The sequence below is a fragment of the Myxine glutinosa genome, chromosome 1, assembly GCF_964187855.1.
Source record: "Myxine glutinosa chromosome 1, kmMyxGlut1.1, whole genome shotgun sequence".
Lineage (NCBI taxonomy): Eukaryota > Metazoa > Chordata > Myxini > Myxiniformes > Myxinidae > Myxine > Myxine glutinosa.
Window position 1 is genome coordinate 178,945,904 of NC_136261.1, and position 16,059 is coordinate 178,961,962.

The 16,059-nt window shown below is 42.1% G+C and overlaps 1 protein-coding gene across 4 annotated transcripts in view; it reads right to left on the reverse strand.

Annotated features, from left to right (window-relative positions):
* The window catches only part of ITGB4 (integrin subunit beta 4), a 177,898-nt gene that overhangs the window by 109,603 nt on the left and 52,236 nt on the right, over nucleotides 1-16,059 (reverse strand). For all 4 annotated transcript variants that reach the window (XM_078780662.1, XM_078780657.1, XM_078780648.1 and 1 more), the window contains exons 11-13: nucleotides 15,702-15,833; nucleotides 9,392-9,553; nucleotides 3,122-3,198 (exon numbers count right to left, since the gene is read on the reverse strand). In XM_078780662.1, coding sequence (XP_078636788.1) covers nucleotides 3,122-3,198; nucleotides 9,392-9,553; nucleotides 15,702-15,833 — 371 coding nt within the window. The remainder of the gene's footprint in view (nucleotides 1-3,121; nucleotides 3,199-9,391; nucleotides 9,554-15,701; nucleotides 15,834-16,059) is intronic.

Genomic DNA, 16,059 nt, shown 5'->3' on the forward strand with positions numbered 1-16,059 from the left:
CTCTCCTTGTAAATGCCCTTCTTTCATTTCCTCTTCGGGTTTCGTGTACATAATTAATAAATATCTGTTCTTCCTTTACTTTGGTTTCTTCTTCCCCCGATCGCTTTAGTCCCTTCCCAATTGAGTGCCTGTGGCACGATTCAGCCAACACTCGGAGTCGGGTTTAGTCCTTTGTTAACGGCCCGAGTCGCAGCTCACTTCGCTCGGCGCATCCATTCACGCTGCGGCCCGGGTGGGAGTATCTCCTCGCTTACGGCCGGTGGTGGTATTAGGTAGTAGGACGGATTGGGCTTACAACCCTACTCACCACCGACCGGAAGAGACGTCATACCCCCAGGACCGGCGGACGGCCAGCTTAACAGGACAAGGGGATTAACCCACCCTTGCTAACGGGAGTGCCGTCCCCCGGATCCGTAACAATATATATATATATACAGTGCATTCAGAAAGTATTCAGACCCCTTCACTTTTTTCACATTTTGTTATGTTGCAGCCTTGTGCTGAAATCGTTTAAATTCCTTTTTTTCCCTCATCAATCTACACTCAATACCCCATAATGACAAAGAGAAAACAGGATTTTAGAAAGTTTTGCAAATTTATTAAAAAGAAAAAACTGAAATATCACATTGACATAAGTATTCAGACCCTTTGCTATGACACTTGATATTTAGCTCAGGTGCCTCCCATTTCTCTTGATCATCTTTGAGATGTTTCTATGAGATGAGATGTTTCTACATAGAGGAATCCACCTGTGGTAAATTCAATTGATTGGACATGATTTGGAAAGGCACACACCTGTCTATATAAGGTCTCACAGCTGACAATGCATATCAGAGCAAAAACCAAGCCATGAGGTCGGAGGAACTGCCTGCAGAGCTCAGAGACAGGATTGTGTCGAGGCACAGATCTGGGGAAGCCTACAAAAAAAATTCTGCTGCATTGAAGGTTCCCAAGAGCACAGTAGCCTCCATAATTGTTAAATGGAAGAAGTTTGGAACAACCAGGACTCTTCCTAGAGTTGGCCGCCCGGCCACACTGAGCAATCGGGGGAGAAGGGCCTTAGTAAGAGAGGTGACCAAGAACCCGATGGTCACTCTGGCTGAGCTCCAGAGATCCTGTGTGGGAATGGGAGAAACTTCCAGAAGGACAACCATCAATGCAACACTCCACCGATCTGGGCTTTATGGCAGAGTGGTCAGACGGAAGCCTCTCCTCAGTGAAAGACACATGAAAGCCCACTTGGAGTTTGCAAAAAAGCACCTAAAGGACTCTCAGACTGTGAGAAACATGATTCTGTGGTGATGAAACCAAGATTGAACTGTTTGGCCTCAATTCTAAGCGTCATGTCTGGAGGAAACCAGGCGCCGCTCATCACCTGCCCAATGCCATCCCAACAGGAAAGCATGGTAGTGGCAGCATCATGCTGTGGGGGTGTTTTCAGCAGCCGGGACTGGGGGACTGGTCAGGGTTGAGGGAACAATGAACGGAGCAAAGTACAGAGATATCTTTAATGAAAACCTGAAACAGAGCGTTCAGGACCTCAGACTGGGCCGAAGGTTCACCTTCCAACAGGACAATGACCGGAAACACACAACCAAGACAACGCAGGAGTGGCTTAGGGACAACTCTGTGAAGGTCCTTGAGTGGCCCAGCCAGAGCTCTGACTTGAACCCAATCGAACATCTCTGGAGAGACATGAAAATGGCTGTCTACCGACTGTCCCCATCCAACGTGACAGAGCTTGAGAGGATCTGCAGAGATGAATGGCAGAAAATCCCCAAATCCAGGTGTGCAAAGGTTGTCGCGTCATACCCAAGAAGACTCGAGGCTGTAATCGCTGCCAAAGGTGCTTCAACTAAGGACTGAGTTAAGGGTCTGAATACTTATGTCAATGTGATATTTCAGTTTTTTCTTTTTAATAAATTTGCAAAACTTTCTTAAATCCTGTTTTCTCTTTGTCATTATGGGGTATTGAGTGCAGATTGATGAGGAAAAAAATGAATTTAAACGATTTCAGCATAAAGCTGCAACATAACAAAATGTGAAAAAAGTGAAGGGGTCTCAATACTTTCTGAATGCACTGTATATCCCTGTCGGTTGTTGAATTAACATCAGGTGGGGTTGACTCAGCCCATCATCCTTCTGAGGTCGGCGAAATGTGTACCAGATTCCTGGGATGAATGAGCCATTCGAGTGTCCTGTGTTGGAGTGGCGCCCCGACCAAGATTGTGCCCAATAGTCAAGAAACTACTTCGGCAGCCATATGCATGTGATGATGCGGGCGTGGTCATAATATATATACTGTATATATATATAATAGGCCTTTTAAAACCACCGGCCAGTGGTTCAAATTCCAGCCGAATCATACCAAAGACTATTTAAAAGGCCTTACATGACGCTTGGCATTTTAAAGGACAAAACAAAGACAAACAATGCTGGGAAGGCAATGACAAACCTCCCAGTGTAACTCTTGCCAAGAAAATGCTTTGGCAGTACCAATTCACTGTAAAGAGCCTGGTACATCAAATAAAATTTTCATAAAAGTCCAGAAAAAAAACTACTTTGCATAACCGGGTCTTCTTGCATTTCCTCTTGTTTCATTCCTTCAGGAGTTGTTGAGTCGATTTTATTCTAAATACCACAACATACTTCATATCAAAGTGCAACTTGTATGGAAAAAAGACACTGTTTCTTAAAAAGATAACTTTTGAAAACCAAGATATAGGCATATGTCGTCATTATGTAAAAGATTATGAAAATCAATCAAATCGGTGAAAACAAAATAATAAATGTACTTTAGTGAGAGAAGCCGATCAGATTATTCTCCGAAACATGTGCCCACCACAAGTGATATAAATGAGTGAGCCACTTTCCTTTTCTACCCAATGGCAAACTGGCTGGTTAGGAGGAAAGCATTTTCCTCTTGTTCCGCAAGTAAGCCGATCAACCACAGCTGTATGATTCACACAAGGAAAAGTTTTCAGGAGTTGGAGAAGTTTGGGTCTTGCAGACATTATCCAAATAAATCAAGTGCAGCACCCAAGGTGATGATAATAACCCTTCAAACTTCAGAGCAAATTAAATATCAGAGATATTGCAAATCAAAAGTTGGAAATCTTACCATCCCTCATGACAGTAACAATGTCCACAAAACATGTCTCCATTGTTGTTGCAAGTTGAGCCTGATCCAGGAGAAGCCTGTGGATATGAGAATGTGAGACCACAGATAACACAAAACTATCAGGATGTAAGAGAAGCGTTTAAAAACAATCAATATGTATCCTGAAAAATTATATCTGAACATCATGGATTTTTTTCGAGACCATTATATATACGCATGATGGCAGGATGGCCCAGAGATATGCTCACTCACCTATAAGCTGTTTAACCTGGGTTTGAATCCAGATCCATCTATAAACTGTCATCCCAGTGTTTCACAGGCAAGGTAATTCATCAAAGTGTGTTCCGTCCCTCAGATGGACATTAAGCTGGGCGTCCCATCTGCCAGTATTAGTTGGTGGACATTATATATCCCACTGTGTCCTTGGTGAAGAGAATGTGAGCTATCACCGGCACTCTGGCTAAATTCCAAGTTCCTATGCTAACTACTGCTGAGAGAGGGATGGCACACCTCACAACATGACCCTTGCCAATAAACTTATTCAGCTTGCTTAGATTCTGAAGTACCTACACCCAAAATTTGGGGACTCCAGGTGCTACGGTTCAGCCATGAAGGAGTAACAAACAAGCATGGAGACACTTAAAATCATTTACAATACGTGTGTGTATGTATATATATATATACAGACTTGGCATTTAATATGGAATTTTTTTTTTCTTGACTTGGGTTTACTTTCTGAACTCAGCATATCAATCCGGTGAGTTTCTTTTACTCTTCGGTGATGTCTTTGTTGAAAGAACCATGTCACTGATTGTCTTTCGCAGCAAGAAGTCAATAACAGGATTATATTACAGGTGGCATGACAAAATGTAAGGACAGGTACATTTGACGATTGGCTTCACAATCGGGTATATAAGGGTTGTTGCGTTCTGTATTAGTGGAAAACAACTGCTGCACGTCTCCAAAAGTTATTGCCGCTTCCTCTGGAGATGGTCCGTCAACTTGACAATGCTGTTTGTCATGGAGTGGTGGCTTTACGAAATTCTGGCATGAAACAGCGTGCTATTGCTCGGCAGTATGGCATCACTCAAGGTCAGGTGTCAAAGATCCTGAAACGAAATGCTCAGAGGGGTGTCCCTACTCCAATACCGAGGCCAGGACGTCCACGCAGAACCACAAGGAGAGATGATCGCCAGCTGCACCAGTTAGTCTGCAATGGCCGTACCAAGTCAGCTAATCGGCTTAGGGCTGAGTGGCAGCAACTGACAAATGTGCCTGTATCCAGAAGGCTAGTCAGCCAACGACTGGTTCAAGCAGGCTATCGTGCCAGGCGTCCCCTGAGAAAGCCACGCCTGACCAGACAACACAGCCAGCGCCGATTGCAGTGGGCCAGAGAGCACCGTCAATGGCAGCCAGGACACTGGAATCACGTGACCTTCAGTGATGAGTCTAGATTTCTGGTCTATCGTCAAGATGGCCGCGTCCGAGTGCGCAGACAAGTGCATGAAGCCCACACCGAAGATTGTATAGTGCCAAGAGTCCAAGCTGGAGGTGGTGGGGTGACCGTTTGGGCTGCTTTTCATGCAGGGGGCAAAACTGATCTGGTTGTTCTGAATGGAAACCTGAACCAGTTCAAGTACAGGGTCATTCTGGAAGAAATATTGCTTCCATTTGCTCGTGCAGCCTTTCGAGGAAACTTTGTCTTCCAAGATGACAATGCACGGCCTCATCGTGCTCGCATGACCCAACACTTTCTTGCTGACCGTGGTGTGGAGCATATGGAGTGGCCTGCCATGTCCCCGGATATGAATCCGATAGAGAACTTGTGGGCAGAATTAACGCGTCAAATCGACAACTTGGACCAGCAGCCGACCTCTGTGCGTGAATTGCAGCAGGCTATTGTCACTGCATGGCAAGCGATTCCTGTCCAAACCTTGGCAAATCTCGTGAACAGCATGCCTCGACGTGTACGTGCTCTCCTGAATGCTCGTGGGGGTTACACCAAGTACTGAACTGTAATTTTACTGTCCGTAATCCCAGTCATAATTTAGCTTTTGTTTTTGTTGAAATTTTTTTTGGCTAATGTGCAAAATAAAGAGATACTTCTGGAAAATGTACAGAAGTTTAACACAGTACTGTCCGTGAATTGAGTTCGATATCAGTTTCCATCACTTTCAAGGATCAATTTATTTGCTTCGAAATGTCAAATGTGGTTTTTGTTTCTTTTAAAGGTCACATTAACAAAATCTAGAATAATTTCAACATAATTCCAATGAACTTTTGGTTCTAAGTCATCTTGAAAAGTAAGTTCACCCCCACAAAAAAAATATTCCATATTAAATGCCAAGTCTGTATATGCATACATACATACATATACATATACATATATATTAAAACTGAAATAGGTGTTATAACCCTATATTTTTAAAGCCAATCATATTGGGCATCACACCCAATAAACATTGGCAATCGGTACTTGAGGAATGGCATGCAAAAGCCAAGAAGGTGGCACTGATAGTGAAACAATTGATGTCCATACACAACACGAATCATCAATAGGTTAGGCAACACTGGCATGGTAGGCCTACACTTTCAACACCACAAAAGTAAGACACCACCAGGCATGCCGCTTCGCATCACAACACAGGTGCACTCGCACCTGGTCACCAACAAATATAACAAACAGCTTGCCAGCTCACTCCACCTATGCACCACTCAAGAAATCCAGGAGAAAGGGGGAAGCAATGCATTGATCTGAAGGGAGTACCAGAGAAGAAAAATGTTAGTATCCATATAAACATGACATCATGCCAGTTGGAATCCAAGAAAGAGCACGTCTCCAAAGATGATCGCGTGGTCTTTGGCCTAACTCTCAGAGAAATTATTTGCTTTTGAATATTGAGAAACACAGGACAACACAGCTGGAAACAATGTCCAAGTTAGATATAAAATGGCTGCTGCAGCATGTCAAAGTTGGATTATTGGCATGAGAAAGTTTGTGAATCAAGAACGAAATTACTTGAGGCTAAGTTAAAAAAGTAAAGTGTTGCTTAATAAGATTTGTTGGTTATTTGTGACTTTTATGAACAATGGATAAACCCAACTGCTTTAACTTAAGGTGGTGCACACATGCACGCACACATGCAGATGCACACGTGCGCATGCACATGCACACACACATGCAGATGCACACGTGCGCATACACATGCACACACACATGCAGATGCACACGTGCGCATGCACATGCACACACACATACAGATGCACACGTGCGCATGCACATGCACACACACATGCAGATGCACACGTGCGCATGCACATGCACACACACATGCAGATGCACACGTGCGCATGCACATGCACACACACATGCAGATGCACACGTGCGCATGCACATGCACACACACGCACACACACACACACACACACACACACGTGCACACACACACACACACATGCACACACACATGCACACACACACATGCACACACACACACACACACGTGCACACATACACACACACACGCACACACACACGAGTTTGATGTGGCCTTTTTCATTCTCTAGAATCAAAAAGTAGAGGGGAGTTGATCAAAGTTCGCCTATTTCTCAAGGTACTCGCCATAGACAAGAACATCACTTCACCCTTTGCAATGATAAAGTGCAGAAATCATTGAGAAAGGTACACATACATTTCAGCACACCTGCTTTGACATCTTCAACATCAAATAAACCAAATAAACCAAATGTTGCACAATGTTCTTTGATTGGTCCAATTATATGGATATCACAAGATAAGTCTGGACAGTGTGGGAGATGAATTAGAAATTTCAAACCATTTCCGGAAGCATATAACCCAAGACATTTCAAGTCTGGTCACATTGAGGTCCATTGTTATACACCTTAAACTTAGCAGCTGTACTGAAGCTTAGTAGTGGAAATGGGAGAGACTATGTGGGAGAGAATGGGGGTGGTGGGCCGCAGATTTGAAATATTGTAAGGAAGAGCTCAAGAGAATGGATTGAGGGAGACAGTCACACAGGTGAGAAAAGAGGTGTAGGAAAGGATGAAGTTGAGCGTCCCATTTAGACTTAGGAAAGGTAATACGCAATGGGTTTCTTGTAGAATGCATATGACCTGGAGGACCAAGGTCTCGGCAAAAATGTGTGAGGGCAGGAGGAGCAAGACCAGAACATAACAAATAAACATAGGGGCATCACCTGGTAGACATCACCTTGTGCTCACCTGGTAGAATAAACAGTATACTGCACTGACTAAAGGTATTTTAAACCAATTTCAATGGTTGCTAGAAGACTTGCATGTGGAATGTGGCTTGTGGAAGCATGTGGAATGTGGAATCATGTGGAATCTAGCATGTGGAATCATACTAACATAATCATGAGACTTTAAACAAACAAACAAAACCAATTTTTCTAATTCCTTGAACAAACATTGGTATGTCACGGATGATGAAGTTTGTGGTGAAGTTTCATCAGAATTGCATATGTAGTTTCTGAGAAGAAAGCAAATACCTATTTTGGGGGGCAACCCACCCCCCTCTGCCCCCCGTAGATCCCCAAAGGGGCAGATTTTTTTAAATGTCGTGAACAAACTTTGGTACATCACGGGTGATGAAGGTTGTGGTAAAGTTTCATCGAAATCGTCTGTGTAGTTTCAGAGAAGAAAGCAAATATCTATTTTGGTGGTTGCCCCCCAAAATAGGTATTTTTTGTTTTTGTTTGTTTGTTTAAAGTCTTATGATTATGTTAGTATGATTCTACATGCTGCCCTGTCTTCTAGCAGCCATTGAAATTGATATAAATTGTTAAATGCCGTTAGTCAGTACAGTAGACTGTTTATTCTACCAGGTGAAAATAAACTCATTGGGGGTATTGCCCCTATGGTTTTTGTAATACTGTGCCCCATATTTAATTTCTTTTTCCAAAAATGCTGCTTTCTTTTTTTTGGGATATGCCATTATAATCAAAATCATCAAAAAATAAGTGGTCTGATCTACAAAATGATCATTTATTTTCACATCTAACATTATATCTTCCACATACACATATTCACAATTTAACAACAAAAGATTTACAAAAACGAGGATGTTCTGACAATCGATATTGAAATAGAATAAAACAAGTCAGGAGACGACGATGGTTCACGAGCGAGCGGTATTCAATGACAACGGACGGACTATAACCGAAACAGGCCTGGAAATGTCAAAACGAAGGTTACTGACCTTGAAATAAGATAGAAAATAATGTATAATCAGTTATGAGGTTAGTTAGCTACACAATACCGAAAATTCGGTGAAAAATGAAATGAAAAACAATAAATAATAATAATAAAATAAATAAATTTTAAAAATATATAAAAATCGAGCTCCGTGGGGCTAGACACATGACATTGGCCTAACCAAATATCGAAACCCCTGTCAGATTCCACCAAACCCCTTGGAGAAGATGTAGCTTGAACTCGATTACCCCCTAAAAAGACATCTTTTTCGGGCGTGGCTCCGCCCACAATGGGCAGGACACAACTAGATCATGATATCAACCTCCCACCCAAGTTTCATCAAGATCGGATGATATCATCGGGTAGTTATGCTGCGGACAGACAGATACAGACACACACAGACAGACAGACACACACACATGACGAATATAGTGGTCACTTGATAACTCATGAACCAACTAGAATGACACTCCGTCGAGCGCAAACCTCCGCCAGGCTGAACAGTTTACGTTTTGTATCCCACTGATAGGTCAGATATGGTCAGATCTTAACCAAAATATAATCGGCTTGTTCTTGACACCTGCCCAACTCATCCACCAAGTTTTGTCGTAAGTCATCCACAACTTTTTGAAATATCATGGAATATATCATTTTTGGCCCGATCACTAAATGGTGAAGAATCACTCATAAAAATTTTAAAATTCTCGTATCCGGATCCGGATCCGGATCTTCACCAAAATTGAATCATTTCATCGGCATCACATATCCAACCTCTCCACCAAATTTTGTCTAAATCCATCCACAACTTTTGAGACATTCTGTTTACAAAGAGACAAACAAATAGACAGGGGTGAAAACATTACCTCCAACCACCTTCGGTGATGGAGATAATCAGCTGAAAGAAAATTTGAGTTTTTGAAATTTATTTTCAATATCATACCTTAATATTGTAAATATGCATTGAGCTGTATGCTTCAAATATAAAAACACATATTTGCTTCAAAATATTTTTTCATAAGCCTTGAGACTCACCTCACAAGGACAAGCACACAGAATTTCATAGTCGATCTCGAGGCCATGGTAAAACCGTGCTGGTTTCACTGTGAAAGAACCCTTCTTCTCACTCTTGTATTGCTCACATATGGGTTTGCCGTCCATCTCTTTCTGGGCTGTGAGTTTTACCCGGAAGGTATTCTGAAGGAAGTGCGACAGAAAATCCGACGTTATTTTTATTCAACGTCAACTCGAGATCTTCGGATTCAAGACGACATTTTTGTACAATGAGGTTGAGGCTCCAGAAAAAGGTCAAACAGAACAAAAGAAAATTACGAACCCTTAGAAGGTAGCAAACTTCCTGAATGACCTCAGAATATCCTTTGTCTGACTTTATTATATCAGCACTTATAGTCCGTGGGCTGAGTAGGGTTTACATGCACCCCCCCCCCCCCCCCCACAACTTAACTTCCCGGGTATGTCCATGTACCCCCCACCCTAGGGGTTAGGAAAAACCATGTTAACAGAAAAAAAACTCATTCCCAAGGTACCTCCCACGCATATTTTGATGTTACCCCCCTGTGTCAGTGATTTCCGAAAATTAGGGGTAGGCGAAATTCAAATGGCCATAACCTTTTACCTAGTCATCCTATGGTTGCATATGACCCCTCAAAATGTTTGTCCTGGGACACTCTTTACAATGATATGTGTTATATGCAAATGAGGTCACTAATGAGGTCACCAGAGGTCAAACTATGACGTAATTTGGGGGTTGCCCAAAATCCATGACCTTGAAAGTTAAAAATGACCTGAGGTAGGCAAGAAATTGGTAAAGGAATGTTTTATTATGCCTTTTTGATAGTACATATATCAAGACAGTTTATGGAAAAAACAGCTTCGAAAAATTCCAAGTATTGACTGGTTGGCGGTCGTTTGAATGTAGAGGACGAATTCGAAAAATGACCAAAATTTGTTCTTTCAACCTCCAAAGCATCAATACTTGGTTTTGATGACAAAGATTTGCTAAATGGGTTGAAAGGTGGTATCATAACATAATATTCCAAAACTGGCTATAATCTGACATTCAAGGTCAGATTATCAAGGTCAAAGGTCAACTGGGTGCATAATTTTCTTTCAAGGAAAGTCATTTGCCAGTTCGCAATAATCACAAAACCAACCAAAAAAATTATTACAGTTATTTAAGAAATTATGTCACCATTCAGATCCAAGTTACACCATTCCCCGAGTGAATTCTATGCCCCAAATAAAAGCTAACCTGTAAGATGTGACATTGATTGTGGTTCAACCAACTTCACTTCAGTTTAATGACAGAACTTAATCATCGTCGCTCTCACTTCCACTCTCTTCACTTGTACATGACATTTCATCGCCTTGGTCATTGTTATCATCTCCATCCTCCTCCTCCTCATCATCACTGTTCTCACTCTCCAGTTTCTGTTCAAGGATATCCACCAGTTTGGTTGGCAAAATGTCATGATCTGTCCATTTTGGCTGCAGGGTCCCACTTTCGTCTACCCATCCATGTCCATGAATTGGATTCGGCATATCAGGATTTGGGATGTGAGCTCGCCTCCATATGGCAACTTGATAATTCGCACGTTCGGCATGCTGTTGCAGACAGCTTTTGCATGGGGGCAAGGAACCCATGTCGAACGACTTCTTGGGATCCAGGGTGCCTCCAGTGGCACACTTAGCCTGTAGTACAAGGTACCTCAGTTCATTTACAGTTTTGACGTTTGGTTTCCCATACAGTGCACAAGTGAATTCCTCCAGCATGTGCTGGACGTCATTGTCCACTTCCCAACTTTCACCAACTCGACAGAATGCCTCCTGGAAATTGATACTCTTTTGGAGAAGTTTTATCGCTTTGATTTTCCCTTTCCCCTTGAAAGCACTCGTGCTGTCGCAGCCACTGAGAGCATGAAGGCCAAGTAATGCTGATCGTAAAACAGGTGAAACGGATTCTGTGATTTTGTTCATGTCCAAGCAACGTTTCGAATTGCCTTTCCCTGTTTCGAACAGTATTCTGATCCCCTCTAATCGACTAACATGGAACAACAAGATGAAGAAGATATCGCTGTCTGGACTGCGAACCCGCACACATTTGTACCCGACTTCCTTAGCGTACAGACAGTACAGAATGATCCGCGAGTCTGTTTCTTCCTGAGTTGACTTGAGACCAACAAGCTCCTCTACTGAAGTGGTTTCCCCATCAGATGTTAGACGGTATGCCCTCCCTTCTACAACAATGGTAACACTCCGATCCTTTAGTGAGCTTGTGAATTCACCACCACTCCAAGTGGACAATAGGATTCTGATCAGTTGTTCTTTGTTTTCATCATTGGTTAGGAAAACTCCCCAGTCTTTTGGTCTTCTTGTTTTTTCACCACTTACGATGAGCTTATCTCCACAACCCCACCTCCGTCGTTCTGCTGACTTGACTGAATCTGGCTTGTACATGTCTGTGCTGAAGAAAACATCATGCTTTGTTGTTAGAGACTTGAATACCTTCTGAGCTATTTCCCCAAAAGTGTTTGGTATTTCCCTCATGTAATAGAAACAAGCATTTCCGTCCTCGATAACCAGACTGTCTTTGATATCAGGAGGTGCAGATGAACAGTCCTCGTCCAAATCCTTTACAAGATAGGCGAGTCCCTTAGACCTATCTGTCTTTGCCATATATCCATGTGCTCCTGCTAGACTCAATGGCACTGGTGTTACAGGATAGGTCAGTAGCTCCCGCAGGTCGAGTTTTGCTCCAGGAAGCTTTTGGGACTGAACTAGCAGTTAAAATGTGATGCTTCCCTGCTGCTTATACTCAACGGTTTTATTTGTGGAGGATTTGACTAGCACAGCCTTGTTCATATCTTCCATTGTTTTCAACTTTAGTCTTTTGATCGGCTCGAAGAAATTCTCATGTGTCTTCAGCCGTTCCTCTATAAAGTTTTTCTTCCGGTCTGCTCCTGCGGATTCTGCACGCAGAATGTCCCGTTCAACGTCAGAGCTGGCGGGTGCACCAGAAGAAAGGCAGTATAACTTGTCTGCATCCGGAAGTTCGAAGGGGTTATTGAAACTTGTCACAGCTTCTACAGTCCGTTTCACCTGCTTTTCACTGCGCTGCACTTCAGCATGACGTACATCCTTGTGTTTCTTCCCCGTCTCTGCATCTGGTGCCATGTCAGCCATGCTGTAGGTCGCTTGGAAGTACTCAGCCCTTTCTTTTGAAGTCCGTGCCCATCTCTGGTACGCCCCATAATTAGTCGAGATGCCAGATATCCCTGCTCCACTTCCACCCCCTCCCCTGGATTTCGCGTTTTTCATGAATGTCTCTTCAATAGTCGTGTCGACTGCACATCTATTCCCTGGTATGAATGATCGAGCTACACTTATTGCCCCCCGTTTCAACAAGTCCGTTGCTCCAGGATGAGACCTCTCGATATTTGCGATGAAAAGAGCAAAGAATGTCAAGTACCTAGCGTAGTTCTGACCATCGAAACTAAAGAAAAGATCAGGCATCAAGCCAAGACATTCACCATAGAGAACGAAGTCATTTGTCTTCACTGCCTCAAGTAATGCCAGGGTCAACCACACACGATCTATGTAGGACATCCATAGCTTAGCAGTTTTGCCAAGTTCACCTTGCCTTACACCATCACGAAACTTGAGGTAGTCTTCTATGTAAGATCTGAGGACTGTATCCTGCAAAACTGCTGCTTCAGTTTTGCTCCCCACTGACTGAATCAGTTCCATGATCAGATGCTTTGATTCCTGTGGACTTCCGTCAAAGGGCAATTTCTCGCCTCGGCCATCAAGGAAACGTACGAGCAGTAGGCGTTCCAACGACTCCACCAACACCTTGTGACAGTGAATAGACCGTCCGTAGTTCTTACCAGATATCACACCACTGATCGATCCTGGTGAAGACAGACCAGCTTCTAGTAGAATGTCGGACAATCCTGTACCTTTCATCATCTTGCCAATCATCTTTGGCAATCAGTCATTTTTCGAATTCGTCCTCTAAATTCAAACGACCGCCAACCAGTCAATACTTGGAATTTTTCGAAGCTGTTTTTTTGCATAAACTGTCTTGATATATGTACTATCAAAAAGGCATAATAAAACATTCCTTTACCAATTTCTTGCCTACCTCAGGTCATTTTTAACTTTCAAGGTCATGGATTTTGGGCAACCCCCAAATTACGTCATGGTTTGACCTCTGGTGACCTCATTAGTGACCTCATTTGCATATAACACATATCATTGTAAAGAGTGTCCCAGGACAAACATTTTGAGGGGACATATGCAACCATAGGATGACTAGGTAAAAAGTTATGGCCATTTGAATTTCGCCTACCCCTAATTTTCGGAAATCACCGACACAGGGGGGTAACATCAAAATATGCGTGGGAGGTACCTTGGGAATGAGTTTTTTTTCTGTTAACATGGTTTTTCCTAACCCCTAGGGTGGGGGGTACATGGACATACTCGGGAAGTTAAGTTGTGGGGGTGGTGCATGTAAACCCTACTCAGCCCACAGACTATTAGACACATAAATCTTACACATCTAACCTTAATACCGCAACTGCATCTCTGCCATTTTAAAGCATTTTCTTTTATCTGAGAGCAGTCTGCCTTCTGCATGAAAGTTGAAGAATAAATCATTGAATTATCTTGTCCATAAATTGAAAAACAAATTCTGTCTTTGATAATAATAAAAACACGACAATGTTCAACTTAGACATTTTTACAACAGTTCTCAACAATAATTCCAACATTCATGAATCAATAATGTAAATACCCTTATTTGTTAGGAATCACATAATCATAACAGATACATTGTTTTCTTGTCTCTTATTGGTTGGTAATTCATGTAAATTGCTCTATGTTCTCCAAATTTTGTAATTTAAAATTTACTTTTGTATAAAAAATACACCTCCCTGAAATACTATGCAACCTTATTCCTGGGACTGAACGTGTGGTATTTATTTTATGGTAAGGACAGTACAAAGGATTTTTATGCCTCCGCGCCCGAAGGTGGCCGGAGGTATAATGTTTTCGGGTTGTCCATCTGTCCGTCCGTATGGGCTAAACCTCGTTTTTCTCAGCAACCACATGTCCAATTGAGGCGAAACTTTCAGGGTAGGAGTGACACCCGTGCAGAGTGTTTTTATGATAATGGTGACATCATAGGTCACGTGGTATGGCAGCCATGTTAGCCTAAACGCAAATAATTAAAAAATTATTTCTCCGAAACCACTGAATGGAAAAATTTGAAACTTGGCACATTGTCAAGTACTCCCAATGGGGAACAAAAGCATGACAATGATGACATCATTGGTGAAGTGGTATGCCAGCCAAAAATGCTTTAATAGAATTCCTTATCCTAAATATCTGAAATTGCATGAACATGATCTATGACCCATTTGTATTGAAATATTATATTTATGACATCATAGGTCACATGGTTTGGCAGCCATATTGGATTTAACCTAAAACCTTTAAAAAACATCTTCTCCCAAACGACCAAATTGATTGTCTCGAAACTTTACGTGTGTCATTGACTTGGCATGGCGATTAAAAGATGATCACGAAAACATCATTGGTCACATGATGTGGCAGCCATATTGGATTAAAGGAAAATATTAAATAATTATCTCTGAAACCGCTTACCCTATCGATGTGAAATTTTACAAATATCACTTAACACCATTTTTGCATATAGTTTTAAAATGATGATGTCATAGGTCACGTGGTTTGGCAGCCATCTTGGATAGAAAAACAAACCCTATATGATCAACAGGAAACTTCACAAACGTGATCCCCAACCCATACATATGCAGAGTGGACATTTTTAAGGTCATATGTCACGTGGCATGGCAGCCATATTAGCTTGAAAGCCGATATTTATAGAAAAATAACTTCTCTGAAACCGCTTCACCAACCGATGTGAAACCTGTCATGGCGGGTGAAAATGTGATACTTGAGAACAGCTGAAGGGACTTAAATCAAACTTGTTTATTTTTAGGACAGCGAACGAGGCCATCTAACCCTTGTGGGACTATGTGGAGGCATATTGGCGACACAGCCGCATTGCTCTAGTTTAATATGTGACCACAACTTCAAATTACATTACAACTGGTGATAATATTGACGATATTATGAGGACTGAATATAATAAGAAAGCGGCTAGTTTCTAAATACTATGTATATTTCACCTGCTTACAGATGCCGAGACCAAAACCTATAAGAATGAAGAGAACATATCGGGATGAAAAAGAAAGTAGAGTGAAGATAAAACTATTAAGAGTGCAGTGTGATCAAGTCTTACAATTTCTCCTGCTTTGGCCTTGAAGTCTGTGCCTAAAGACCGCATGTTCTCATTCGGGTTATCAGAAAAGAAATCAGCCCGGATGCTGCGTGGTATATTCTCAGCTTGCAGATGCATATTTGACTGCAGGGCCTGTAAGTGCACACACAATCAACAGTTTTTCTACCCATGGTGCACCGTAATACATTGCCATGAAGGTGTGCTTCCCCTGGTTCCTGTTTTTATCGGAGTCATATTTCCCAAATGTCCAAAACATAGCTGAAATGTCATTTACGTAGATAGTTAGCAAACATTTTCATGAAATCCACAGGCCTAAATGCAAGGATTGTGGTTCCTTACAAGTTAAGATAGGTGTACT